At 34.2% G+C, this 26,084-nt stretch overlaps 1 protein-coding gene across 4 annotated transcripts in view; it reads right to left on the reverse strand.

The window, feature by feature from the left end:
• Window positions 1-215: 215 nt before the first annotated feature.
• The window catches only part of LOC137235635 (zinc finger protein 1-like), a 148,439-nt gene continuing 122,570 nt past the window's right edge, over window positions 216-26,084 (reverse strand). For 2 of the 4 annotated variants that reach the window (XM_067758526.1, XM_067758525.1), the window contains one exon: window positions 11,480-13,690. In XM_067758526.1, the coding sequence (XP_067614627.1) occupies window positions 13,454-13,690 (237 nt within the window). In that variant the 3' untranslated portion in view covers window positions 11,480-13,453. Of the gene's footprint in view, window positions 623-11,479; window positions 13,691-26,084 lie in introns of those variants that run through there. The other 2 variants (XM_067758529.1, XR_010948012.1) reach the window with 2 other exon arrangements.

Here is a 26,084-nt window from a genome sequence, read left to right on the forward strand (position 1 = left end):
AGAAAAAAATAAATTTATACGGCATTTACTTACCTTTTGTTAAAATAGGCAAAACCTTGCACAATAATGACTTTTAAAAGCAGTTAGTATACGAAATTTATTTATTTTTGGCTTTCCTTTTGTGCTTTTCGAATTTTTTTGGTTTCGTTAAGCTGTGCTGTCACCTTTCTACTATTAAAACGAAATTTAAATGTCATTTATTTCGAGTCGTTAAAACTAAGTTATGAATAGTACAATGGATAAGGCAAGAGACAAAATCGTTAATTAAAATCTCGACAAATCGCATCGTTATAAGTTAGTGAATTCCACTACAGATCCAGTGTTCTGAGATGATGAAATAAGGTAAATAACATTTTAAATTCAAAAGAAAACTAATTTATTTCTTGTACAAAAGTGTAAGAAAATGAGACCAATGGGAACTCTCGCAAAGGCGCACTAAACTGGCGCTCTCTGTGCATATTACGCGCTGCTCCAGTTTGCAATTGTTATTGTAAAGTGGCTGTTCTCGGGTGTATGTGCGGTTAAATTGTTGCTGCATCTGGTTGGGGATTCGTCAGCCAAAGAAATTGTATTCAGTCGCTTCTTCACTGCGTACAGTGCATTTTCGATAAGTTTTTACTGCCTGCTTAGAAGAGACAAATTGTTAAGTGTTTTTTGTTAGCTGTTGTATGAAAAATTTATATATTTATTAATAGTAAAGTTTTACAAGACGGTGCACCACCTAATTTTTACGAAAATTATGAAAGGTGGTATCAAAATACGCGTCTCGACCTCCATTTTTAGAATCCGAAAGCGAAGATTTAAATTATTATTTCTGTCAAAAGAAATAAGCAAAAAATCGGTTCAAATTTTCATGTGGTTGTTGTTTTTTGCCAGCTTTGTTGTACACACATACACACTAATGCAGAAAGGTGTTCTGGGCACATTTAGTTTTGATCCCCAAACCGGTGTCGGAACCACCCAGGATATTTTTTTATAAGCGCGACTGAAGGCCGCCAACGCAGAAAGGTGTTCTATGCAAAAAAATATGGATCGGGGCCCATATTTCGGATCCTCTCGGGGTCTTTTTACGGTTTTTTGTAAATAACTTTCGACAGAAATAAAATTTTTGATTTTCGCTTTCGGAATCTTAAAACGGAGATCTAGACGCGTCTTTTGGTACTACACTTGATAATTTTTGATAAAAATTAGGTGGTGCACCGTCTTGTAAAACGTTTCCTTATTAATATATGCAAATACATACATAATCTTTTAAAGGGCAGAAATTTGTGTATTTTAAAGAAAAAAGTGGAAAAAACAAGGACACTTCAAAACACCATCAAATTTATTCTATAATTGGCGAAAGGATTCTTGGAAAAATGCTACTCAACAGCAACAAGGGATGAAAAACTCCGCCCCCTGTGGGAAAAGTACATGTGACCCAAATTGAATTTTTTCTTACGTATTCAATATTTGATAAATTAAGTATAACAATATATACATAGGTATTCACAATAGTATGTACTTGACCTGTTAATCAGTTGGATAAAGTGTATTTAAACAATTTTGGTAATAAGAAGGTACTTCAGAGCCAGCCTTACCCCCGCATAGCACACAACTTTTCATCGTATGATATTTATATTATTTTATGTATAGATATATACAATCGTTTATTTACTAGATATAAATATACATATTTACACAAGTATATATTTTAAGTATTTTTATGATATAATTCATTCCATATGTTGCTCGCGCCTGCTTGACCGTTCCACCAACTTGTCTTTCGCCAGTCAAAAATTCCGAAATTTGTTTTGTAAATGCAAAAGGAGCTGTTGAAGCATTCGAGCAAATGAAATATTCTACCTGAATTTTGCTTACTGAATTTATTATATTATATTTTATTACTTCTAACCTTTGTGTATTCGCTTTATTTTTAATTTTTACCCCATTTACGTTCTGCATATAATTTGCACTACTCCCTATATATTTCACTGTTATTATCAATCGTTCTGTGGCACCGGTTTGCGCCTTTGCGCCCAACTTCTAAACACACCCGTTCAGTTCGTAAAAGCCCCGACACTTAAAAAAGCGCGTTTGATAAAATTCTTATATGAAAAAAATCAAAGCAAAATTTTAAGCAAAGCAATTTATGCATTTTAAAAGACGCGCTAAATTGCACAGCCAACAGCAACAAAGTATACTAACAGCTCCGTCACATAAGCAGTTTTTCATAGATGAGTTTAACACAAGCTTATGCATTATGAGTAGATTGCATGTATTTTAATGGAGAATGGTAGAATGAGCGGCACTAGCGCCATCTGATATTGAAAAGTAGCCAACTCCCCAATTTGGTCCAAGCAAATCATAAGAAGAAGAATTTGACATTTGCTTTGGCTAAGGGTGTTGGCACACTTTGCAAGTGAAATAATTTTTCCCACTGGTTGGTAAATTTTTTAACATTTTTCACAATTAAAAATTGCAATATAACAATCGAATACGACACAAAATATGTTAGCACGTATTTTTGTTGTATAGGGAGAATAGTCTAAGAGCTGGTAAGTATTTTTGAGCAGGTATTTGAGGCACAATGAAAATTATGTACAACGCTTTTTTAATGGTATCTAAGTATAAAAATGCAGAACTGGCTAAGGGGTGGTGGGGCTGAGCCTGCCCTTGAATTTAACAAAAAAATTTTTTTTTGCATTCTAAAAATGTTTTTGAGGCACTTTGTAAACTAGATATGTTAAAATTTAATATTTGAAAAATATAAAAAGAAATAAGCCAGATTATTAGGCTGGTTCTAAAACTTTGCCAGGTCATTGCAAAATAATTTTTTTTTTTAATTGAAAAAATGTTTTTGAGGCACTTTGAAAATTAGATATGTTAAAATTTAATATTTGAAAAATATAAAAAGAAATAAGCCAGATTATTAGGCTGGTTCTAAAACTTTGCCAGGTCATTGTGAAATATTTTTTTTTTTTAATTGAAAAAATATTCTTGAGGCACTTTGGAAATTAAACATGTTAAAATTTTATATCTGAAAAATATAAAAAGAAATAAGCCAGATTATTAGGTTGGGTCTAAAACTTTGCCAGGTCATTGCAAAATATTTTTTTATTTTTAAATTGGAAAAAATATTCTTGAGGCAATTTGAAAATTAAATATGTTAAAATTTAATATTTGAAAAATATAAAAAGAAATAAGCCAGATTATTAATTTGGATCTAAAATTTTTCCAGGTCATTGCAAAATATTTTTTTATTTTTAAATTGGAAAAAATATTCTTGAGGCACTTTGAAAACACTGGTCGACGGCCAAAATTTACCAGAGACGGCGTTATGAAATTCGTATGTAAAGCCACCCCCTGATTTCGAAAATCGAGTTCATTTTTGATTCTATGGTACCGTTTTTGAGATATTTGCAATTTACCGTTATTCGAAAAAACCAAAAAGATGGCTCCATTTAATTACGTATATCTCACGAACGGGCCAAGCAATTGCAAATAAGTTTACAGAATCGGAAAGACGATAAAATTTATGAATTTATGAAAAAATATGAAAAAAATTACATTTTGCGAGGGCAGCATTCCAAAACCACAACTTTTTTTTCAGATATTTTTTCTTTGCATAAAGCCCCGTTTAATTAGAAAAAAGATAAGCTATCACTGAAGAAAATCGATGTAAAACTACGTAAGTTATAAGCGATCAAATAAAAATACCCAGGTTGCGCAATTTCAACGTATATCCGGTTCGCAAGAGGAAATATTTGAATCTCTAGAAAAATACGTTTGTGAAATTTATGGCTTCCAGAACTGCACAAACATAAATGAAGCAAGGTTTAAAAAATTTTGTGCTGTTTTCAAAGCCAATAAAAAAGACGAGCCGTTCAAGAAATTATTAAAAAACTGTGACCCTTCTGGATTGCCTCCGTGTAAATTCGAATTATACGAACACCTAATAAGATCACAATACATAACTAGTATTTGGCGTAATGCGTATTTACGTTTTCCTACTTCTTTAACACCAGAAAGAAAGGGATGGGAACAGAATGCTGATTCACTGGAATTTCATTGGTTTGATGGAGATTGTGCTCCAAATTCAGTAATTAATGCTATTATAGACGAAGCGAATACTGTCGATGAAAACAGCACAGCAGGTGAGCAGCAAGAATTTTTTTATAACAGAATTTTTACAGTTTATCAGTTAATAAATATTAAATATACATTTATTATTATTTACAGATAATTCCGATGACTTCGAAGAAGACGAGTATTTAAGCTGTGACGAACAGAACGATGAAGATACAAATTCAGATTCTGAATAAAAAAAATCAATATGTTTTTTACTTTTACAAATACTTAGATTATACATTTTTTCAATAAAAAAAAATATATTTTGCAGTGACCTGGAAAAGTTTTAGATCCAAATTAATAATCTGGCTTACTTCTTTTTATATTTTTCAAGTATTAAATTTTAACATATTTAATTTTCAAAGTGCCTCAAGAATATTTTTACCAATTTAAAAATAAAAAAATATTTTGCAATGACCTGGCAAAGTTTTAGACACAACCTAATAATCTGGCTTATTTCTTTTTATATTTTTCAACTATTAAATTTTAACACATTTAATTTTCAAAGTGCCTCAAGAGTATTTTTTCCAATTTAAAAATAAAAAAATATTTTGCAATGACCTGGCAAAGTTTTAGACCCAACCTCATAATCTGGCTTATTTCTTTTTATATTTTTCAGATATAAAATTTTAACCTATTTAATTTCCAAAGTGCCTCAAGAATATTTTTTCAATTAAAAAAAAATTATTTCGCAATGACCTGGCAAAGTTTTAGACCCAGCCTAATAATCTGGCTTATTTCTTTTTATATTTTTCATATATTAAATTTTAACATATCTCATTTTCAAAGTGCCTCAAAAACATTTTTAGAATGCAAAAATAAATTTTTTTATTAAATTCAAGGCAGTCTCAGCCCCGCCACCCCTTAGCCAGTTCTGCATTTCTATATTTAGATACCATTAAAAAAGCGTTGTACATAATTTTCATTGTGCCTCAAATACCTGCTCAAAAATGCTTACCAGCTCTCCTACTAGAATGTTTACAACAGTGCTTCGCGAAATTTTGTATGTGAATGGGCAAGGCGTAATAAACTTCAATTGCCAAGTCTGAAGTTCCTTCATATTTACAAACGCAACATCTTGGTTGATTGTGGGGATGTTACTGGAATGCATAAGCTTGTGTTAAACGCATCTTTATGAAAAATGTCATTGTGCCGCGGCCTTTAGGACATGTGAAATACATACTTTGTTACTTTTTAGCAGCAGTGATTAAAAAAAAAAACAAATTACACCCATGAAGTAAGCGAACATGAAAGGGTCATATACATACATATATTTAAGATGAAATCTTTGTACTGTACTGAAATATAAACAAACAAATGTAAAGAAATGAAATGAAATGAAGTATGTATGTACATTAGACTGGGCCGATTTATTAACCGATATCGCGCCATCGATCTTTTTATAGAATTTGGGCTCAGGAAAAAAAGTTCCACTACGTATCCCCAAAAAAATCATTTTCGAGCCTGCGAAAATTATTTTTTTTTACTTTTTCGACTTTGATTTTTAAGGTTTGTTTCATGACCTACTAAATAAATTTTCATTTGATTGTAAAATTATTGTTATTTTTTTTTTTTTTTTTTTCAAAAAACTGTTATCGCCAACGTTTTTAGCGGCCATTTTTGGGTCGGACAGGGCATACATATGAAAATTTTTTAGTAAGTCATGAAAAAACCCTTAAAAATCAATGTCGGAAAAAGTCAAAAAAAAATCAAATTTTACACGCTCGAAAATTATTTTTTTGGGTATGCGTAGTGGAACTTTTTTTCCTGAGCCCAAATCCTATCGAAAAATCGATGGCGCGATATCGGTTAACTATCGTCCTTACAAATCGACCCAGCCCAATGTACATATATACATATGTACGTATGTACATGCCCGTAACTATTCACTTGGTTGTCCTATTTGTGATTCTCAAGTATGAGGAGTATAGAGAACATTTTCTAAGATCTGTGCGGCAGCTTTTCCCTAGTTTACGTTGCATTTTACGAAATCTTTAACCCGCTTATTGCACAAGCGCGGCAGGATTTTTTTTGAAAGTGTTGAAATTGTTACTAATGTGTGGTAAGTGCGATGACAAATGTTGATGGCTATTGAAATGGCACATGGAATAGAAATTGGGTTACCCAAATCACTATCGTATCATTCTTTGATTTAGACGGTTTAGTTTCACTTAGCAAGTGCGCGAAAAGTTGTATTACAAATTTTAATATTTATATGAACAATGGCTTGATGTCCCCGCGGTAAACCATGTAAAATTGTCCCAACTTTTTAGCCAGTCGAATTTTTTTTTAAGAATGCAAGAATAATTTTCCTAACTGGTCTCTAAGGTGGTTTTCGAAACTTCACATGAAATCGGCTGTGCACCATACAAAAATTTAAATAATTTTTTTCGAAATTATAAAATATGCCTCTTATCTACGGCAAATTTACGGCAAATTCGTGTGCAAGAATTATTTTCCTGGCTGATCGCTAAGGTGGTTTTCTGAGGGTGGCACGCCAACTTCACGTGAAGTTGGCGGTGCACCATAGAAAAAATTTAAATATATTTTTTTCGAATTTATAACATATGGAAATTAAAAAACAAAAACGTCAAGACACTGACCACCGATTATGCACACTGTCTAGATACATGCAATGATGCAGAAGATGAAACATTTCACATATATGTATGTATAAAATACCCAGCAGAGCAATAAGGGCTGAAAATATGCAATACATAATCAGGCCGTTGCTGTAAAAATCTGATATTATTATGACGATAAGTCCAGCGGGCTGGGGGCTTAGAAAATATGCACCCAATTTCCAACATTCGCCAACCCTAAACCTCCATCGCTAAAAATATCTATTAGCGTTTTCTTTTCTGAAATAAATTGTTGCCTAAGTAAATGGTAAAGCCTTAATAGAGTTACTCCCAGAAAATATTCAACATTTATAGTGCATGCAAAGAACATAAATGGCTACCCCATGTAATACCTGATTTTCACAAACACGCTGTCAATAATAATAAAAATTCATTAGCAATTATTTCCTTCATTTGAATTTTCTTCGCCTAAAAATATGTTACGAAAATAAATTGTCACGATAAACTAGTTTAGCAGAGTTGCACTGCCACACCGCCATTTTATGCAGGGTAAACGGCCATCGTGGTGTGATGGTGGCGTGCTCCGCCTACCACACCGTATGCCCTGGGTTCACACCCCGGGCAAAGCAACATTAAAATTTTAGAAATAAGGTTTTTCTATTAGAAGATAATTATTCTAAGCGGGGTCGCTCCTCAGCAGTATTTGGCAAGCGCTCCGAGTGTATTTCTGCCATGAAAAGCTCTCAGTGAAAGCTCATCTGCCTTGCAGATGCCGTTCGGGGTCGGCATAAAACATGTAGGTCTCGTCCGGCCAATTTGTTGGGAACATCAAGAGGAGCACGACGCAAATTGGAAGAGAAGCTCGGCCTTAGATCTCTTCGGAGGTTATCGCGCCTTACATTTATTTATTTATATTTGTTCGAAGTGGATTAAAACCCAAACAGCAAAAATTGTATTTTACTCTAAAACAGGATTAATAGGAGTAGTTATTAGCATCAATGGGACTCACTTTCGCATAATTTCACCTATTTTAGCTGCATCCGAACTGCGGCCAGCCTCGTCCAATGTAGCACCATAAAGTAAAAAAGTTATTCAATGTAATCCTTCGTTTAAACGTTGTTTTTTCTATAAATGTGTACAAAATTAAGGCATTCATCAACAGCTTCAATTTGGTACCCATAATGTAAAAACATATCCTAGTGTTACTCTGATCCACATTTTAGCCTATATCTCGAAACTCTAGTCACAAATAAGTATGAAATTTACCCTGTACTAAAGCACTCATCAAGAGCTTTCATTTGATATCCATATTGTATAAACACATTCTAGGGGTGCCCGGGTCCACGTTTTGACCTATATCTCGAGACCCTGGTCACCAATAGGTATGAACACTACCCTCTACTAAAGCATTCGTCAACAGCTTCAATTTGGTACCCATAATGTAAAAACACATCCTAGTGTTACCCTGATCTACGTTTTGGCCTATATCTCGAGACCCTGGTCACCAATAGGTATGAAAACTACCCTTTACTAAGGCATTCATCAACAGCGCAATTTGTTACCCATAATGTAAAAACACATCCTAGTGTTACCCTGATCCACATTTTGGCCTATATCTCGAGACTCTAGTCACAAATAGGTATGAAAACTACCCTGTACTAAAGCACTTATCAAGAGCTTTCATTTGATATCCATATTGTATAAACACATTCTAGGGGTGCCCGGGTCCACGTTTTGGGCTATATCTCGAGACCCAGTCACCCAGCGGTATAAAAACTACTCTGCACTAAAGCACACATCAACAGCTTCAATTTGATACCCATAATGTAAAAACACATCCTAGTGTTACCCTGATCCACATTTTGGCCTATATCTCGAGACTCTAGTCACAAATAGGTATGAAAACTACCCTGTACTAAAGCACTCATCAAGAGCTTTCATTTGATATCCATATTGTATAAACACATTCTAGGGGTGCTCGGGTCCACGTTTTGGCCTATATCTCTAGACCCTGGTCACCAATAGATATGAACACTACCCTCTACTATAGCATTCGTCCCCAGCTTCAATTTGGTACCCATAATGTAAAAACACATCTTAGTGTTACCCTGATCCACATTTTGGCCTACATCTCGAGACTCCAGTCACAAACAGGTATGAAAATTACCCTTTACTAAAGCACTCATCAAGAATTTTCATTTGATATCCATATTGTAAAAACATTTTCTCGGGATATCCGGGTCCACGTTTTGGCCTATATCTCGAGACCCAAGTCACCAATAGGTATGAAAACTACCCTGTACTAAATCACTCATCAACAGCTTTCATTTGATATCCGTATTGTATAAACACATTCTAGGGGTGCTCGGGTCCACGTTTTGGCCTATATCTCGAGACCCTAGTCACCCGGGGGTACGAAAAATACCCAGTATCAAAGTAATCATAAACAGCTTCCATTTGATATCCATATTCTACAAACAGATCCCAGGATTACACAGGTCCACGTTTTGATCTCAAGACCCTAGCCAGAATGGGATAAAAAATATCTTATATCCGTTCCCTGGTTCTAAGCTACCTCTCCACCAATTTTCAGGCAAATCGGTTCATCCGTTCTTGAGTTATGCGTAGTGTAACTAACACCACTTTCTTTTATATATATAGATTTATTAACTATGCCATGATCTGGCCGAACATAGGTAAATTTATGAAAAGTTCGGACAGCAAGGAATCGTACACTTTCGTAAACCTATGAACATACGAAAGCTAAACCGATTCGAAATTCATCGTTCAACGTAAAAACTCGACTAGTTAATCGATCCATGTAAAAATGTCATTAGTAAATCATGGAGATGCCATAATGAAATTACTGATTGAGCATGTTAACTTATTGATTCCGTATATTCGGAACATTCATATTCCATTTGTAGAATCGGTTTATATTTGGAATATTATGTATATACTTATTAGGAATATTCGGACCTCGTGAGGTAGTATCTGTAGGGTTATCTACTTTGTAAAATATACTTTAATTTTGTAAATTATTTTTATGTTATATTACTTTTAATCTTATTTCAAAATGAAAATTTTCTAATCAGTTATCTTTAAAATTTTAAAAAAAGTGAATATAATAAAAATAAATAGAATAAATTTATTTAAATATATAGTTTAACACTATATATTTATCGTGATCCTACAATCGAACCAAAGGAATTGTATAAAAACTATATTTCGTGTTATTTATTAACGAATTTTCCTTAAAACTCATCGATCCGTGATGACAACATACGAGGAATTTATTCAACAATATGAAGATCGCGATGGTGTGCGCCTGAATTTGAATGTGTGTGGCCATCGAGTCGAATCGGCCATCGAGTCGAATCGATGAGGACTGCTTGATTGTGCCGCTAACGCGTCTTTACCAGCCAATTAAGGAACACCAGGATCTACCGCCTATGCAATATTCGATGATGTAACACGTCATATAGAAGAAACTGGGACATTTCTGGACTAAGAGGACAATGGAAAAAAATTGAAGTCGAAGAAAATTATCAGATATATGTATATGACTCGCTTGCGTTCAAATCAATTAATCTACTTTTTTGGAATACTTATTTATTTCTCTTGTGCTTATTGTGCTTTATTGCTCACATCTACTGAAATTGCTAAAGAAGATCTTATCCCTTGCTTCGTATTAATTATATTAGCTGTTAAAATTTTATCTCCTAATGTATGGACAACGACATTTTCACGTTATATTTGGATTTTACATTCAATCTCAATATCAATTTATGATTTTAACTCCAGCATCTACCTGCCCTCAACATTTGGTGAGCTATTTTGTTCACAATTTAACATTTTTTGATAAATAGTACGTATTTTTTTTTTTTTTTTATACAGTTCGTTATCTAAATCTTTCGTTGAACCAATTTATATAGGGTTATCTACTTTGTAAAATATACTTCAATTTTGTAAATTATTTTTATGTTATATTACTTTTAATCTTATTTCAAAATGAAAATTTTCTAATCAGTTATCTTTAAAATTAAAAAAAAAGTGAATATAATAAATAATAAATAGAATAAGTTTATTTAAATATATAGTTTAAAATTGTTAAAGCTGAATTTGAATTTTTATTTAAAACGGATATATAGAGACGCTCGAATTCTCCTATTGCATCTCCACTTCATCTCGTTCCTAAAAGAACCATATGACTGGAGACCTTGCGGAGACTATCGAAGACTTAATTTTATTACTATACCAGATCGGTGTCCTTTACCACATATCCACGATTTAACAATTGATTTAAAAAAACAAGCAACTTTTTTTCCAAAATTGATCTTGTACGTGCTTACCACCAAATTCCAATGGCAGAAGAAGGCATTCATAAAACTGCAATACCTACCCCTTTTGGAATGTAAGAATGCCTTTCGGTTTACGAAACAGTGCTCAAACTTTCCAACGCTTTATTAATGAAGTGTTTGCTGATTTCGATTTTGTATTTACATACATTGATGACATTCTTATTGCCAGTGATAATGAAGATCAACATATAAATCATTTAAAATCAGTTTCAAAAGACTTGAAGAATATGATTTAAATATCAAACCTTCAAAATGTATTCTCGATGTAAATAAATGAAATTTCTTAAGTTACGAAATTTCAGGCGAAGGCATTAAACCATCTTTAAATCGAATTGAAATCATAACAAATTTTGAAAAACCAATTTCTATAAATAAACATTTAAAAAATAAATTTTTCGTTTCACTGGAGGGGGAGTATATGTAGGGTTATCTACTTTGTAAAATATACTTCAATTTTGTAAATTATTTTTATGTTATATTACTTTTAATCTTATTTCAAAATGAAAATTTTCTAATCAGTTATCTTTTAAATTAAAAAAAAGTGAATATAATAAATAATAAGTAGAATAAATTTATTTAAATAGTTTAACACTATAGTATCAAAGGAAAATGTTCCAAATATTCTGAATTAACGGTTTATCCGAAACAATTCTTCTGTCGAAAGTCAAGGCCGGAACATTAAGTTCTGAGACAAAACCCCATTACGTTTTATTTTTTTTGTCAGTTCATCACGGCTGCTGAGAAGAGGAAAAATTTTATATTTTCAAAAATTTTCGATATGAGGATTCGCCACAAAAACGCCCTATATTAGAATTAGATTGAAGAACGCCTTATCTCAGAATGCTTTTTATTAACTTCCTCTTATGTCTAAATGCATTGAACTTATGCTCATATAGGGAGATTTTGAAACAAATTTTGAGATAGTGAATTTTTGAATACAATTCAAACGTACGGCATTCTTCAAGCAAACAATGGCCAAACCAATATAAGTGTTTATCAATATTTAGTAGAAAATGATTTATTTCCTCCAAAACATGTTGGCATTTAAAAATTTATTATCACTACTAATATACTAATAAAGGTACTTTTCTACTACAATTTTCGCTGAAGGGGATAGAATTATTCCCCGTTTTCCTTACTTCGTAAATTTGGGAGTGTCAAAGCTCTGTCATCATTGGAGAACAAACCTCTAGTAATTGAATCATGGTACAAGGCGAATTCCGTACCAGGTGTTGTTATCCCAACAGCTGATTGCTTCTTCTTGATTATTTTCCATACAACGCCTTGTACAACAATATGTCAGTTAATCGAAATCAATGCAAATTTTCTTTTGACTTAACATTCGTCTGCACGGCAAATTGGTTGAATTCGCTTTGCAGTCACCTTGTATAGATTCGCCTTGATTCAGTACAATTTATCGTTTAATCACTCAAAACTTTTTCCATTTTTCTTTTCGCGATGCCTTTTGTATTTCATTCATTCATTGGTTTGTTACGTTGGCCATTGTACAGCAAATACAACCTGGCGATTGAATACGACTGACTCGGAGATATGCCTCCAAATTCGGACTATGTTAATAGTGTAGCGCCATTTGACATAACGTGTAAACTTTTCTCTTTGATGTTAACGTTTTCCTTTTTTTCTTGCTGACACGATCATTGCCAAGTCCCAGGCTCATTGCAATAATTTACTAATTTAATTGGCGCTTAACCGTTTAAACTGTTATGACCATCAAACAAGACAAGCCAGTCGCTCCTTCATTCTGCTAACTGACGCCAATTGGTAACACCAAAGGAATTTAAATAGTTTTAAACCTGGTCTATTCAGAGGAGTAGGGGCCGCTCTCTTTCTCTGTTTCCATAGGCGGGCTCCGATAAAAACATCTTCCTAGCTGTTGCATCATCTTTCATTCATACAAAATGGCCTAGCCTACGTTACCGCTTTGTATTAAATCGCTGGACTAGGCTGATGTCTGCGTAAACTCATTGGTCTAGATTAAGCTAATTGAGAATACTAAGGGGAACGGAAACCTTCATTTGGGCCCACTAGACTTCACAACTTAACATTTACATACCAATCTCTTTGCCAGCACACTCAGTTGAAATCTTTGTTCCGTCTGTCGTGCATCAATAACATTCAAATACGCCTCTAACCGCGAAAAACTGTAAAGTGTTGCTACCGCAAATTTATAAACATCATCTTCCTTGTCGAACAAGTAAGCAAAACTCAGCACATAATAATTTTTATGAAACAATGAAAGATAACAAAAAACGTTCTTCTTAGGTAATCTTTGCCATTTTGGACGGCTTGATGACTTCACCAAAGGCACCAGACAAGAGTTAAACAAATTACGAGGCTTACTACCATTAATAATCCTGAAAAGAACACGCTGATCTTGTTTTACATTATCAACCGTGAAATTGAACCAAAGGCGAAAGCGCGGGTTACAAGTGTCAGGACGCAAAAATAAATCATATTCAAAATCGCCAACAAGTTCGGCTTTGCCCAAATTTCCCGTTTCGAATGCGGCATCGGAACAAAGATGACCACGTTTGGCTTTGCCACTCTGACCCGGTGGTCGAATGATGACGCGTGAAACATTACCAAGACTACCCTCGCCATCGCTGTCCTCACTTTCTGTAAGAAAAAAGGGGAAAAAGGAGTAAATATATATTAGATAAAGTCAAATAGAAGCTCCATGCTATGGAAAAACAATGCTTAAATTTACCCTCATTCATACGTTCATACATGCTTGTATGCCTCAAAGGACCACAAGCTATACCATACATTATTTTTTTAAATTTATTTTTAGGACTAGTTATTCTAAGAAAGCAACCTTTAAGAAGTGTAGCTAAATTCCATTTCATTTCTTAGAAATAAGTTACCATTTTAGTAAACTTTTCATGAAAAATAAAATTGAAGTAACTTCAAGATCTTATTATATCTTTGATGAACATTAAATGGTATACTAACTTTGGTTCGATGTTTGTGACGTTGAAAATATAGAAGATAGACTCACCATTAAGTATACCGAATTGATCAGGGCGACGAACAGAGTTGATATAGCCATGCCCGTCTGTCCGTCCGTACGTCTGTCTGTTTGAACGCAAACTAGTCCCTCATATTTTGAGATATCTCAATGAAATTTGGCACAAAGATGTGTTTTTGTATTATATTGGACATTTGTCGGATCCGGTAGGATCGGGCCACTATAACATATATCTCCCATACAACCGATCGTTCAGATAAGACGGTTCTGGTCATTCGTGCCGCAATTTAGAAAGTATAAATGTGAAACTCGGGGATATATATATATTCTAATATATCATAGAAGATATCCTGAAAAAATCTCTTTGATCGGAGCTAGTTATATCCGATACAAGCGATCGTTCATATAGAAAGATTTTTGGCCATTTCTCCATTAGTTTCCAATATAAAAACGTGAAACTTGGTGATATTTATTCTAATATATCATAGAAGATTTCCTGTAAAAATCGTTTCGATCGGAATTTGAAAGGCAAACTCTCATCAGGCTTAGATCAAATACCAAATATTGTCCTAAAAAATTTATCCACAGAGATAATTTTAGAATATTGTACGCTTTTCAACAATATGTTGAACAATGCATACTTCCCATCCCTTTGGAAAATCGCCAAAACTATAGCGATACCTAAAAAACAGAGATAAAAACAATATCAAAAATCTTCGCCCAATCAGCTTGCTCCCAAATGTTAGTAAAGTTTTCGAGGTAGCTATAAACATAAACATTAATAGAATTATCGAAAATAATAACCTAATTAGTTCCAAACAATTCGGTTTTAAATATGGGCACTCAACTATTCACGCCATCAGCCTTCTGGTTTCCGAAATAAACTGCAAATGGAATAAAAAATATGTCACAGGAGCTTGCTTCCTCGACATGGAAAAGGCTTTCGACCAAGTGTGGGTAAAAGGACTCATAACAAAACTCATTGGATACAAATTCCCTCTTCATCTTGTAATACTAATTTATAATATGCTCTCTAATAGAAAATTCTCGGTATATATAAATGGTATAAAAAGTACACGAGAATTTAATATAATAAATGGACTGCAGCAAGGTACTGTAAATGCCCCCATTCTTTTTAATATCTATATACTAGATTTGTTACATAAAATAGAAAACATAATAGCATTTGCTGATGATGTTGTTTATAACATAAACACAAATCTCCAGAGTAAATACAATACTGTCGAAGAATATACAAATTAAACGCTAACAAATGTGAAACTGTTCTTTTTAGCCCCCCTATCAAAAAATGCAATTCAAATATTAAAAAAAATTGGAAAAAGTTCCAAATTATTTCGAACAAATTCAATCTCATAATTAAACAATCCGAGAGAGTCAAATACCTTGGTATATATCTGGATAAATTTTTATACTATAACGATCACATTAACTACCAAATAACGAAAACTACTAAGGCGTTCCATGTTTATAAAAAAATGTTATCGACAAAATTTTTGGATAAAAGGCTGAAATGCATTATGTATCAAACCCCTTTAAGACCTATACTTACGTATGGATACCAGATTTGGTTTAACATATCCCCATCATACATGGAAAGACTGAGAAAGTTTGAACGTAAAATTTTGGGGTCCTGTACTTCCTTGTACAGGTCTGCATATAGTAATTATACCAAATACATTTCGAATGCGAAGGTCTATAGTACAGCAAAAGTACCGAGAATTGACTGCCACATAATAAATTTGACAAGGAGACATATACTGCGCTGTCTTAACAATGACAATAACACACTGATAAGTGCACCCTTCTATGAAAGCGAAGAATACTTTGCCCTTACAGTTAGAAATGGATTTACACCCCCAGAATCATTCCTTTACTTTGACAGGAATTTATTTATACAAAATAAATATCACATACCGATAATCTATCACATTTTTAGAAGAGCGAATATGAAAATAATCACCTCGAAAACAACTAACACAGAAAACAAACGTTTTAATACATATATCTCTACCAGAGACAAACTAGAAGCATCTTCCATCATAAAACAATGCTGGTGGCTAAATCACATATAACCACAATACCTGCTTATGCCGGACATCCGATATAACTTTCCCTTACTTAATTTTATCTTTTATTAAAAATATTTAATCAGGCATTGTTTTTAATGTTTTTTTTTTCTTTGCAACATAATCATGGTTCATACATGTTTTAAGTTAAAGCGGTTACACATAAGTGTTATCAAGTAATAAAATGTTATATTATATCATATGTAGCCCGCCAAGTACATGAGAATTCGTCTAGAGTCATTGTATAATTGTATTATTAAATGAAAACTATTGTTTATTTTAGTATATAAGATCATCAACATCGAAATAAATAAACACTAAAAAAAAAATCATTTCGATCGGAGCTATATATAATATATATCCCATACAACCGATCGCTCAGATAAGGGGGTTTTTAACGGGATAAGATATTGTTCAGCCCCATTCATGAAAGGTATGAAGTCTTCGGCAGTCCCGTCGTTACTTGTTTTTTTTGTTTTTTTTTTTTTTTGAATGTTATCAAATTTTTATTTTCTTTCCATCTTTAAAGATGCAAATAATATCATGGAGCTTCTTATTATGCATACGCTTGTAGAACATCATCGGCGCGCTCAATTCTTGGTGTCATACCATATCTGCCATATTCAAAACAATGCAAAAGGCGTAAACGTGGTTGTATCGTATTATGAATTATTTTTGAGCTAACAATGTCCAAGGGATGATGGAAAATCGTTCCAATATACATCATTTATCTACCCTGTAGGAAAATCAACAAAACAAGATATGTCCAAAGTTTCCGATAGTGGTATTGATGGGTATAAATCTCTTATGTCAAAAGATATCAATTTGCTGTTCTGTGTTAGCTCTACGGTCTCAAGTTTCTCTATTAGTTCTGTTGTGTTAGCTATTGCATACTCGTTCCTTAACTCCAGAGTATCTTTCAATACCGTTTTTAAAAATTTGGACAGTTTTTAACATGGTGCCGATTTAAAATTAATGGTGGACCACATTGGCGTGTCCGGCTTGTGAATTATTGGTAGCTCAATCAGTGGAGGAACCGAAGGGTTAATTTGAGCCAATCTATGTGCCATGTTACAATCTACTATGTTTGTTGCCTTTTATATAGCAACTTTGATTTGTTTTTGGTATTTATCTGTGAGATCTTTTCTTATTCTACGACTTTTCATTTCTTCTATAAGTTCTTCGGTTTTGGCTATATATTCCTCTTTTTCGATAAGCACAGTGGTATTTCCTTTGTACGCTTTCGTTGTGACAATATTGTTTTTTCTTAGTTTATGCCGTAGATTCTTTATTGTTTTCTCCTCCGTATTCGCTTTTTGTCCTTCCTGTGCTTTCACCTCCTTTTTTATTATTTCCCCGCACATGTGTCTTGCGTGCTCCTGTTCCTCCTGTGGTATCAATGATATTGCGATCTCCGCATCTACAATCGCCTGCTCCGTTTTTCTTACTGTATTATGGTCCACGATATTGTGCTTCAGGCCCTTTTCGAGAAGTTGTGCCTCTTCATTGGCCACTGTTGTTAGGTTAACGAACTTGTCATGAAACTGGTGAGTTTTCTGGTTTTGGTTACCCTCTCGTCGTCCTGCCAACTTGTCCAATTTCCGGTTCAGCGACCTGTATTTTTGTTGTAGTTCCTGATCGACTTCTGTCTTTATGCGGTCGAAGTATTCCATTAATACAGTCGTAGGTAGTTTTTCTGCCAATCTTAAATGGATCGATAATAACTCGGCATTTATCTCATCCTTCTTGGGTATAAGTTTTCCAACTCATATTTTAAAAAATCTTTTTACTCTTTTCTAACTGTTTTCCAACGATTACCTTTTTGATGGATCGGGCGCTTCGGGATATTCATACCTGAGGATCAAATGTCGGGTTGAAAGTCAACGCGAATAAAATGGATATGGTCTTGTTTACAAAGAGGTACAAGGTCCCAAATTGGATCAGGCCTAAGTTAGGAGGGGTGACCCTACAGGAGAAACCTTGCACAAAATATCTAGGAATCATCCCAGACAGTAAGCTGTCATGGAAGTTCAACGTGGAGGAGAGGGTGAAGAAGGTTTCAACGGCACTTTATTCATGTAAAAGAATGCTGGGGTGTATGTGGGGCTTATCGCCCCCTATTTCTCATTGGGTTTTACAGCGATTGTAAGCCCTATCCTATACTATGGGGTTCTTGTTGGGTCGAAAGACACACAAAAAGCAACCTACCTCAAAAAATTAGAGGGCGTATGCAGACTACCAATGCTTAGCATTACGGGAGCCCTGCTTGAGGCAGCTTGAACGCCGACCATACGGCCATAGTAGTATGGCGTCATCAATCACAAGACGAACAGACTACCTGATTCCCTATCTGTGCGAGGGCGATCTTAAGGCCACAATAGAGGTGGACGGTTGGCGCAAGGGTGCTCAAATGGCGGACGAGGCGATACATGTGTACACAGATAGTTCCAAAGTAGTAGAAGTAGTAGGGTCTTCGGTATACTGTGCTGATCCGGAAATAAAGAGATCCTACAGGCTGCCGGATTACTGTAGCGTTTTCCAAGCGGAAATAGTAGCCGTAGCCAAAGCAGTAGAAACAGTGGTGCACATGATCGACCAAGCAGGAAAGGCATGGGTTCAATCGCGGGGCTGTAAAGTGTCGAAGATTATGTGCAGGTCTTACAACCTTAGACTAACAAAGTTGCTTCTATCATTAAAAAGAGAGGACTGTAGACTCATGACGGGTATTCTGACTGGACACTGCCTTCTGGCGTCACATACCTTTAAATTAGGCTTGGTCAGTGATAGCTGATGAAGGAAGTGCGGGCTGGAGGAGGAAACGATCGAACACGTTCTGTGCTCTTGCCCTGCGCTTGCCAGGCTAAGACTCCAGCTATTAGGAGTGATACAGCTATCAGATCTAGAAGCAGCAAGCGGCTTAAATCCTAGGAAGCTTCTTGTATTTGCCAAGAGGACGGAGTTATTTTATAACATAGGTCCTGGTTTTTGATAGGGTTTTTGAATTTGGTCGTTAAAACAAACTTCTGGTAACACTACGGACTTATTCAGTCTATGTGAGGTCCTCATGGACCGGCCAGTACAACCTAACCTAACCTAACTGTTTTCCTGCTAGATTTGGTATTTGCCTTTATAGTTATTTTAGCGAATTTTGGAGTAACCTTCAATTCCAGGCATTGTTTGTTAAACCAAATGCTCGCCTTTGCTTTATATATTTTCAGTAGGTGGCGCTTGTAAATTGTTACTACTCCGTTCGCGTTCAAGGTAAAAGCCTGACAAACAATAACTGACTTATTTTGTTTTGTTGATATTCCGACAGGTTGGATAAATGATGTATATTGGAACGATTTTCCGTCATCCCTTATCAAATTTGGTTTTGAGACAAACCTTTTTCGGCGTTGTGTCATCATTAGTGTCGATTTTCATTCTGATTTGTTGTTCTGTTGTTGTCGTTTGTCCTGTATTTATAGTTCGTAGGTATGTGAGCAGGTATTGTCAGAATTGATGCACGTGTATATTTAGTTATGTGTATGTGCTGTGCCTTCATTCAGAACTAAGGTGGTTTCTACTGATCGATTTGTGTGGCTGACTGAGACAGGTAAAAATCCGCAATTTTAGTCGTTTGACCTTGTTGGTGAGTTTGTTGTTTTGGTGGGTTAATTCCTTTGGGTATATTTGTTGTTGTGTGATTGTCTGTTGTACCTATGTGCTTACATTGTTTCTTGTAAACAAGTTTTAAAGGCTCGAATATTGTGTCAGAAATTGAGTTTATCTGTTCGTTTATTATTCTACCGTCGAATGGTTTCTATTTGTATATTTCCATGTTTTCGAGTACGTTGAGACGTCGGCCTTTTTCTTTTATGTGAAGAACCCTAACTCTTTTATTGATGTTTGTTGGGGAACATTCATTATGGGCCATGTGAAAGTTTGAAAGTTTTCTCAGTGCTACAATATTTTGCCTTTGCTTCATATGGAAGAGCTTTTTCTTTGACCTTTCATATGAAATTCAGGCCATATGAGAGTGATATGAACATTTTGTTTATATTCAAAGTGTGAATTTGTATCAGTGCCTATTCTTCAGGGCAGAACAAAAACAAAAGTGCTATAAGTGTATACGGGTTGAGCAGCTCTGTTAAACACCAGCAAAAGGAAAATTCTCTAAGGTTTGAAAAATAATATATCTCAAATAAGTGAAAGGTTATTCACCATATGAGAAAAGTTTTAGGCGAGACTTCGAAGAATATTCGTCGTTTTACAAAAGTTCTAACCGATCGTCAACCCCAAAAGGTTTACATTCTATCCAAATTATTCGTTTTAGATTTTTTTATTCAAAATTTTTTTTTGTTGGGATAACTAAAAAAAAATAAAACTGTATTGATGTTTTTGAGATTCGAAATCTTTCTTTCTTCGAATTTCGAAAAAATATCAACATAGTACTTTTTTATCCATTTATGTCATGTTAAATTAAAAAAAAAAAAACTTTATTTTAGTTTTTATATGCATTGAGTTGACGCCGCATTGTTGAGTTTATTTATTTTTTTAACTTGATTCTCGCAACACCACCAAAAGATACCATATTTTTGTGTGAAAAACAAATGCGTTTTTTTATTCAACCCTCATTGTACAGATTCCATTTCGTTTCGGTTATGTTTCAGAAGGGTAATAGATTTGCATATCAGAAACTGCACTTACGGTTCGAGAATGCCATACTATTTGATCAGATGCATCTCAATTGAGTTTGAACAAAAAATGCTTATTGGGAAGGATAAATGCAGAAACTGTTGTTGAGCTCATTAGCCTTATAGCTACTGAGCTTGTTCAACACATTTGTCGACCACATCTATACCATGTGAATCCGATTACAAATGAATATTATCGTACATTCGTTAGTTATCTAGGCTTTGATAATCTGAGGTTGCTTACAGAACGAGAAGTAGAGTGGTGAGATCAACACGAAGATTCAACGTAGTCATAGCAATTCGTTCTCGAGATAGTCGGGCCTGACCCTTAAGGTGCTAGTATCGGATATGCATATGTATATTCAGGAAAAGAACATGAAAATCGCTCACTAAAACTTCACAAAAGCTTCACATAAAAACAACAAATGAGCTTCAGCTACACTAAAGCATCCACGATAGTTGATATGAAAAAATCGGAAAAAGACAGAAGATGAAAACTTCAAGAAAAGCCAGCAAAATATGAACACGAAAAGATGATGGATGTTTTCAGTGAAGGCATGAAGATTTTTTCAGAAGCGGTGACAAAATTTGGAAGATGTAGCGAAAAAACGAGGCAGGAAAGTTAGGGCATGACAAGTTTTGTTGCTGTTGTTGTGTTAACAGATTTAAGATTACTATGGGGTCTGGATGTATGTATGCTATTTTATTGGTCATTATCAGTCTAAACACTCCTGCTTGAATGGAAGTTTTCGATGAACTCCAATTAAATACATTCTTAATTTATTCAAGGTTCGATTCGAGCTCAAGGCCAGAACAATAATTTTTTTCTAATGATAATTATTGTTATTTTTTAATTTTTCTAAATTTGAAAAATTGTATTTTTTTTTTGTTTTTGGAATAGTACCACCGCTGTATAGCTAAATGGTTAGCGCAGCGTGCCTAAAGCGTACTGATGATGAAGGCTTAGCACCCTTCGAAACGGATCTATCTGCTCAGCTATGGCAGGTTGTCTGAAAAATTTTTTACTTACTATTCCAAAAACAAAAAAATACAATTTTTCAAATTTAGAAAAATTAAAAAATAACAATATTTGTCATTAGAAAAAATTATTGTTCTGGCCTTGAGCTCGAATCGAACCTTGAATCATTTATCAATAGGCCGATAAAAACAAAAACAATTGTCATTCTTAATTTATTTCATGGAATTCTATTCAAATTATTTTAATTTTTTGGAATTCTATTCAAATTACATATTTTGAATAGTAACGGAAACAGCCCATCTATGTATAGTCTTTCAATCGTCAGTGCAAAATATTCATCTTGAAGAAATCCATGAGCATTAATATTAATTTATTGTATATTGAATTTAAAATTAAACAACAACAAGATTGGGTAGCAGGTAAAGCCAAATTTCAATTATAATTAAGAAGACCTGAAGCGCTAATATAAATGTCAGATGGATTAAGTTGAGGTAATAAATGAACGTGTTAATTATATCATTTACAGCGAAAAATTAATACTATACGTATTTGTTAGTACATAGACTGCTGACTGTAATGTCACCCAATCTCAACTGCTGTTTCGAAAACGCCCCATCTCAGAAAATGTTTTAATAACGCCCTATTTCAAAATTTGTTTCGAAAGCATCCTAGCTCATAATTTGGTTGAAAATGGCCTATCTCAGAATTTTTTTCATGAACGCCCCAGATAATATCAAAATACATTGAACTTAAGCGAGGATAGGGGGCCATTGAAAAAAATTCTGAAAAAAGTTGGTCTTGAAAAATATTTTCAGACAGGGCATTTTCGAACTAGCAGTCGAAATATTGTGATATTCCACTCAGCAGTCGATAGAGAATCAAGTTTAAACAATTGAACTTTATTTTGTAAATTTTTTTATTTTGTGAAATGATTTAGCCACGGAAATAAAGATTATTTTTCTTCGTTTTTAAAAAGCTATTTTTTCTGTTGAAAAAAAAGCATTGAAAAATATTTATTTTTTTTATTCGACTAACGACAATTAGTTTATAAGTTTGGACCTCCTTCGTGAAACAGTTCGTTGGGTGAGCGCACACTTGTGCTAAGTGCCTATTTGACCAAAACTGAGTTAACTGCACTTTCTGAAACTTCAGCATCATGCCTACCTAGTGTGCATTTTTTGTAAGCGTGTTATCAATAATGACGGCTCAGAAGCCAGTGGAAATGTCTGTTAAGTAAATAAATATGCTCTCCTGAAAACCTTGAAATTTGTCACTTATCACAATTGTGCGCTCACCCAACGAGTTTCAAATATATAATAATAATAAAAATCTCAATCGACACGTTGTTCTGAATTTGGAACATTTTTTTTTTTTTTTTCAATTATATATGCACATTTTGATTTTTATACATACAGCAGCGAACAAGAAAATAGCAGTGGATATTTTTATCTAATTTTTTCAATTAAACCCATCTTTTTCATTTTTAATATTTTAAGAGAAACCCTTTTCTTTCTTACGATGAACGCAAACATTATTTTTCATATAAAAGAAGAAATATTTTGATAAACTAAAATTGATTGGACTGCAAAATTTTAGGTAAATTTTTTCGATGTTTCGAATTGTTTTGAGAACATTTTCGAGATTGTTTAACACAGTTTTCGTTTCAGACACGTTATACGATTTTTTCTTAAATTATCGAAAATGAAGTTTAAAATTTTCGTACACCTTTTTCGAGTTTATGAATTTTGTCGAAAACGTTTTTGACATTGGTTGGCATAGTTCAGGTTACGAAATTTTAGAAGTTTTTCTTTAATTATTGTAAAGGAAAGAGAAAAAAACAAGTAAGGAAGGCTAAGTTCGGGTGTAACCGAACATTACATACTCAGCTGAGAGCTCTGGATACAAAATAAGGGAAAATCACCATGTAGGAAAAAGAACCTTGGGTAACCCTGGAATGTGTTTGTATGACATGTGTATCAAATGGAAGGTATTAAAGATTATTTTAAAAGGGATTAGGCCGTAGTTCTATATGTGGACGCTATTTCGGGATATCGCCATAAAGGAGGACCAGGGGTGACTCTAGAATGTGTTTATATGATATGGGTATCAAATTAAGGGTGGCAATGAGCATTTTAAAAGGGATTGGGCCTTAGTTCTATAGGTGGACGCTTTTTCGAGATATTGCCATAAAGGTGGACCAGGGGTGACTCTAGAATGTGTTTGTACGATATGGGTATCAAATTAAAGGTATTAATGAGGGTTTTAAAAGGGAGTGTCCCTTAGTTGTAAATGTGAAGGCGTTTTAGAGATATCAATATGTGGATCACGGTGACCCAGAATATCATCTGTCGGGTACCGCTTATTTATTTATATATGTAATACCACGAACAGTATTTTTGCCATGATTCCAAGAGCTTTTGATTTCGCCCTGCAGAACTTTTCATTTTCTTCTACTTAATATGGTGAGTGTCACACCCTTTTTACAAAGTTTTTCTAAAGTTATATTTTGAGTCAATAAACCAATCTAATTGCAATGTTTCATTCCTTTTTTCGTATTTGGTATAAAATTATGTCATTTTTTTAATTTTTCGTAATTTTCGATATCGTGGTCATAGTAGGTTTTTGGCCATTTCTTATACCAAGATAAAGTGAGTTCGAATAAGTACGTGAACTAAGTTTAGTAAAGATATATCGATTTTTGCTCAAGTTATCATGATAATGGCCGAGCGGAAGTACAGGCGGTGTGTAAAAGTCTGTATATAAAAACTGGGCGTGGCTTTAACCGAGTTCGCCCATTTTCACAGAAAACAGTTACCATCATAGAATCTATGCCCCTACCAAATTTCACAAGGATTGGTAAATTTTTGTTCGACTTATTGCATTAAAAGTATTCTAGACAAATTAAATGAAAACGGGCGGAGTCACACTCATTTTGAAATTTTCTTTTACTTTTGTATTTTGTAGCACTATATCATTACTGGAGTAGAATTTTGACATAGTTTACTTATATACTGTAAAGATATCTAATTTTTTGTTAACATTTTACTTAAAATTTTTTTTTAAAGTGGGCGTGGTCCTTCTCCGATTTTGCAAATTTTTATTAAGCGTTCATATAGTAATAGGAGTAACGTTCCTGCCAAATTTCATCATGATATCTTCAACGACTGCCAAATTACAGCTTGCAAAACTTTTAAATTAGCTTCTTTTAAAAGTGGGCCGTGCCACGCCCATTGTTCAAAATTTTACCAATTTTCTATTGTGCGTCATAAGGTCAACCCACAGACCAAGTTTCATCGCTTAATCCGTCTTTGGTAATGAATTATCGCATTTTTTTGGTTTTTCGAAATTTTCGATATCGAAAAGTGGGAGTGGTTATAGTCCGATATCGTTCATTTTAAATAGCGATCTGAGATGAGTGCCCAAGGACCTACGTAATAAATTTTATCAAGATACCTCAAAATTTACTCAAGTTATCGTGTTAACGGACAAACGGACGGACATGGCTCAATCAATTTTTTTTTCGATACTGATGATTTTGATATATGGAAGTCTATATCTATCTCGATTCTTTTATACCTGTACAACCAACCGTTAGCCAATCAAAGTTAATGTACTCTGTGTGCAAAGCACGCTAGGTAGGCAATAGAAAAGTAAATTCCTCTGTCCGCAAACGAAAATCATGTTATACAATTCACTTATCATACCCGTCATACTATAAGGTGCAGAAGCCTGAATCAGATGAAGCGGCTTTGAGAGCTTTTGAGAGAAAAGTTTTCAAAAGACCTCTACGCGTTGGCGATGGCGAGTACCGAAGAAGATTTAATTATGAGCTGTACGAGCTTTACGCAGACATCAACATAGTCCAGCGAATTAAAAATCAGCGGCTACGCTGGCTAGGCCATGTTATGCGAATGACAGAAAATTTTTTTATCGGAACCCTGCTAGGAGGTAAAGGGCGGCCCCCACTCAGCTGGAAAGACCAGGTGGAAAACGATTTAAACTCCTTTGGTGTGGCCGATTGGCGCCAGTTGGCGTGGCGAAGAAGCGATTGGCGCTGTTGTCAGAAGGGTGGTTATTAAATGTTTATAAAAAATATGAATATAGACTTTCTTCACAATAGTTCAATTGTTCTTCCAATAATGGCTATCGAAACGCAATATAATGAATGGCCAAAAAAGGAGGGATAAAACACTCATTTCATATATTTTATTTCTTAAATTTTTGGTTACAATGGCATTTTGAAAGTAAAATACGATTGATATTGATATATTTTTAGCAAAGATAATGCCTTTTGCATTGG

Source organism: Eurosta solidaginis, unplaced genomic scaffold, assembly GCF_040869045.1.
Source record: "Eurosta solidaginis isolate ZX-2024a unplaced genomic scaffold, ASM4086904v1 ctg00000118.1, whole genome shotgun sequence".
In the NCBI taxonomy this organism is placed as follows: domain Eukaryota; kingdom Metazoa; phylum Arthropoda; class Insecta; order Diptera; family Tephritidae; genus Eurosta; species Eurosta solidaginis.